The following is a 5032-nucleotide window of genomic DNA, read 5'->3' as shown; positions in this document are numbered from 1 at the left end:
GCCTGTACTCACCTCACCTTACCTACCTCTGACCACAACTGGCAGAGCTCCCCAGGGTCTGTACTCAGCTCACCTACTGCTGTGCACACTGACCTCAACAGGCACAGCTCCCCGGGGCCTGTGCACACTGACCATAACTGGTAGAGCTCCTTAGGGCCTGTACTCACCTTGCCTACCTCTGTGTACACTGACTGCAATCTGCAGAACTCCCCGTACCTACTGCTGTGCACACTGACTGCAAAAGGCACAGCTCTCCCGGCACTAACTGCAGCAGGCCTGTGCTCACCTTACCTACCTCTGTGCACACTGACCGAAACATGCAGAACCTCCCAGGGCCTGTGTTTACATTCCCTGTCTGATCACTGCGCACGTCCAGAACAGACAGAACTCTGCAGGCCTGTGTTTACATTCCCTGTCTATAATCACTTTACATGCTTTCCAAAACAGGCAGTGCTCCCTCCGGCCCATATCTACCTTCCCACAAACAGATCCATCACCCCTACGCAACACCGATGGATGAATGAATCTCCTGCTGCAGAGGGCAGACAGCAGGAGTGAAGATACCGTGTATTGTGAAAGCCCATCTTGCCACTTCGCCTTCCCGACATCACAAATGCGACCATGGGAGCTGGCAGTGACTAGGTGGCCTCCTTCAGCGCCCATTAACCAGCGGAGGTTCTTGGGACCCTGCAGCGCCCCAGCACACCTCAGGCGAAGCCCTCCAGTGAGGCATCAGTGGGGAAGGAGGGATAGACCCCAACAGAGTATCGTCAGTCAGGATGATAGTTCCTTGTGGGCTGCCTTCTTTCCTGTAGATGAACATAGAGTTTACGCCCTCACCAGCACTCCACCACGAATGCTCCACCCCACTTCACACTCCACTCAGCAAACGCCATTCATGGTTGACCTTCATGAACAGGTGCACCAGGGACCTGTCCCTCTTTCATACACTGTTACAACTGTAACCCAAGGTTTCCCTTTGCACGCTGGGCAGCACATCCCAGGGTGCAGCACGCAGCAGCTGCCAGCATGTTCTGTCATGTTCAGCAGCCAGCACTACCCACTTTGCTGCCTGCCTCCTCCAATCATACCAGGGTGCACCATGCAACAGCTTCCTGTCTCGTACCAGCCATTTCCCCCTCTCTTATCCAGCGAACATTACATCTTGCACCCTCACCCTCCGCTGCCACCACACCAGCCGCCTCATTTGGCCTCTCTGACCCCATTTGTTACAGTGCAACCACAGAGAGTGCCACTGCAGAGGATAGACAATGAGTTAGAGCTTCGAGGGGACCAACATCACATGGGCAATTTCCCATTCCACCACTCTCACCCTGTGCCTGCAATACCCCATTCAGCGCCCATGCATTACCTCTCCCATGATGCACTGCACCAGGAGCTATCCTTTCCAGTGCCATATGCCCATTTGATGCCACGGCGAATAAATGCCCAACGATATCGCCTGCAGCAACCACTGCCGCCTCCTGCACTGCCCCCTTCATATTATCCCAGCTTTCTCCCCTACTTTCTTTCCATGCTTCCTGTATCTCCCACTTCTGTTGGCCCAGCAATCAGTTTGGATTTGGATGTGGACGATGTGGAAATGGAGAACTATGAGGCATTGCTCAACTTAGCTGAACGCTTAGGAGAAGCAAAACCCCGTGGACTCACCAAAGCCAACATTGAGCAGCTTCCGTCATACCGCTTCAACCTTGAGAGCCACCAGTCTGAGCAGACATTGTGCGTGGTGTGCTTTAGTGACTTTGAAAGTCGGCAGCTTCTTAGAGTGTTACCTTGTAACCATGAGTTCCATGCAAAATGTGTTGATAAGTGGCTCAAGTCCAACCGCACATGTCCCATCTGCCGGGCTGATGCCTCTGAAGCTCACAGAGATGGGGAGTGAGGACAGGAATTTGCCCTCTCACCTCCTGCCAGTGCACAAACCCAGAGGGATAAACATAAAGTAAACCAGCCTCCTTGCCTGTCTCGGATGCTTCAGCTTCCCCCTCCACTTGCACTTGTCCTAACGGCTAGGACACAGCAGCTTTGAATCTGGAGGTGGTGTCAAGAGTCATACATTCCACTGTCTCCATCCTAGTACCTCTACACCCCAGTACTTCCCAGCTGAGCTCCTACATTATGTATTGTAGTTGTGGGACTTGGGAGGGATTTGAGGTGTGTTGGAGATGAATTGGGTTGTACATTGGAGAGTAACTTTTTCTCCCTTTCTCCAATGTGAGTAGCTAAGGCTAACAGGTTTTAAAACAAAAAAAAAAAAAGACGATCTTTAAGGCCAGTGCTAACCCCCGAACGGGAATTTGAGGCATTACCAGGGGCTCCCTGTCTGCAAAATTCTTCTGTTAGTCCCTTAGTTGAGGGGGATGTCACAGCTGCTTATTTAAATATGTTTGCACTGAAGCCCTAGAGGGCGGTTTTGTTATTTTCTTTTAATTCTGTGGACCAGCATTTTATGTTCTATTACTTGATGCCATGAGAACTAATCATATTCGAAGAAGGTTGTAAAATCAGTTTGGCCTTTTTAAACTTTCTATTAGTATTGTTCCGTAATCTGTTTTTAATCTTGTCTCCAGCTTTGTTCAAACGTGTGTGGTATTAGCAATCCATTCCAGTCTACCTGAGAGCAATGAAATGGTGTGATTTGAAACAAGCATGATTTACAGTAACGCAATAGATGTTTTTTGTGACCCCGTGAGAAATCGAAACCTTTGCTCTGCTTTCGATCAGTAATTTCATTTTTTTTTTTTTTTTTTGTAATGGAGCAGAGGTGAAAACTAGGAAGGCATTTCAGTTTGTCTCTGCTATATAACAGACAATAGAAGACGAGGGGCTCTTCGCAGTTTTTTGATCACCAGCTAACCCTTTCTTTACCTCTTGACCTCTACTAACGAGTCACTACTGCCATGTGCCATTTCATGTAATGCAAGTAATTATTGCTAATGCAGTTGTGTTGCAGGAATCTCTGCTCTAGCAATATTCTCGGTTAGATAGTTTTAGACTAGCTGTCTAGCAGATGTTGTATTGGCCAGTCTAGTGGTGCAGGAGCTGTTTGCCCATATTCCTTCTCCTGTCTTCTGCTAGCAGAAGCCCTGGTAATGCCTCCATAGTGTATGTTAGGCAGCAGATCACACAGTTTGCAGGCTGGTGTTATGCCACAGGGTCAAATCTGTTGCACGCCAAGCTGTGTTCTAGTGATTGCACTCGGCACCCGCAGTTTCCCCATTCAAAGCTTCTCTGTGAGCAAACGAACACGGGGTCACCTGTGGGCAAGCGGCTGCCTTATTTAATTTGTATCCGTTTTTAGTTCAAGTTTGCATGATAGAACAGCAATGAAAACAAGAAGAGCCAACCAATCCTTTCCGATCTGTGTGCGCGTTTTAATGGTCGGACAGAAAGAGTCTGTCTAAATGTTTCACAATATGCATGTCTGAGCAGCTTGGAATATGGTATCTGCTAACCCTTGGCCGTCTGTGGAGTGACGTGAGGGGGGTGGGTGGGACTGGGATAAGCATTATTATAGGGGTATGTATCATGCTGAGCTGATTCCTGCTGTGCACTTGTTCGCAAGCAGAAGGCACCTGAACTATTTGTTGGGATTTGAATGTTTTGTTTTTTTATTTTGTTTCCTGTAATGGTCACACTCGGGCAGGGATTGTGTGCGATGGGGTGTTCTTAGACCAAAAGTAATTGAATTCAGTGAAATGAATGGCCCATAGCACATTACAGTGGGTAACTGCGGGACATTTCACATGGACTATGTAAACCAGTTCAACTTAGTCATTCTTGCATTCACCACTGTGCGGCCCTACCCAACTCTGAGCCATAAAACAGAGAGGATGTTAAGTTATTTCTGCAGCCAAAATGTTCTTTTTTTTTTTTTTTTTGTTGTGGTGTTTTTTTGGTTTTGGGTGGTAAATTGTTAATTTCAGTCACCAGTTGAGTATTTACAGCTCATTGACTGGGTAGTTTTCTTAAACCATGATGACTACTGTTTAGCCTCACCCAAAACTGAAGCCAGAAAACAAAAGCTGGGCACCAGTATAAAATGCAAACACCTAAAAATGACCAGCTTTCAGAACACCAGCATGTTTAGATCTGGTAAAACCTGAGCACTTCTGGCGAAGTTCAAATTTACCTGCTCCCTCCTGCCTCACACCTCCCTATTAGCCAGAGAGGCAATCTATCATAATGATGGGCCAACAGCAATGTATAGAGAGGCAGGAGAGACTGCAAGCTCTCATACTAGGTGATTTTGTCTGATCATAGCAACATGGCATTCATGCAGAACGGGGCAATTGAAGGCTACCACAAGTGTGTGCACCTATAGGTACCTGCACTTTATACCTACCAACTGTTTTTTGCTTGTTGAAGTGATAAAATCACTCAAATTATCCCAATTAAGGCCCACATAAGGTTGCTTCAACACCAATGTGGGGTGGTTTTCCCCCTCCACGGGTGCAGCACTGTATACCTGTGCTTTGCCATAGACTTCCATTATGTCCTGCATACTTTCAGAAAGCGCATCAAAACAGCAGGATATAACGGAAGTCTATGGCCAATCTCCGCTAACCCCCCACTGCTTGTTGAAGTGATAGAATCACTCAAACGAACCCAATAATTTCCCACAAAAGGGAGCTTTCACACTGATGGGGTGATGTTTTCCCGCACCGCGGATACAGTGAAGGCTGCACTGCATTGGTGTGAAAGCTCCCTAAATATGTGGAAGAGTATTTCATTGTAGTGTTCATACCAACTGAAGGGAATTTTCCAAAAATTGTAAATCCATTGTTTGGAGTTCCTTCAGCCTCATTATAAAAAAATATATAATAGGACCCCCAGCCTGCTTACTTGGCATACTGGTTGCTGTGGGCAAAATAGTTTTTATTTTCAGCAAAGCCCTTTGTTTTTTATATTTTATTTTCCAGGACCCATCTAAAGTAGTAGGAACAGTGACACAATTCTTGCAGTTACATGTCACATCTCAGAGGGTTTGTTACCATTCAGCTGTACACGT

The 5032-nt window shown here is 46.9% G+C and overlaps 1 protein-coding gene across 1 annotated transcript; it reads left to right on the top strand.

Moving 5' to 3' along the window:
• Positions 1-540: 540 nt before the first annotated feature.
• On the top strand, positions 541-3872 carry LOC309545052 (RING finger protein 44-like). The gene has a single exon (XM_082244173.1). The coding sequence runs from the start codon at positions 614-616 to the stop codon at positions 1901-1903; it is 1290 nt and encodes a 429-aa protein (XP_082100299.1). The 5' UTR covers positions 541-613; the 3' UTR covers positions 1904-3872.
• Positions 3873-5032: the final 1160 nt, after the last annotated feature.

Source organism: Pelophylax lessonae, assembly GCF_965119305.1.
Source record: "Pelophylax lessonae genome assembly, chromosome: 1".
Classification (NCBI taxonomy): Eukaryota; Metazoa; Chordata; class Amphibia; order Anura; family Ranidae; genus Pelophylax; species Pelophylax lessonae.
This window is presented reverse-complemented; position numbering and strand designations above follow the sequence as displayed.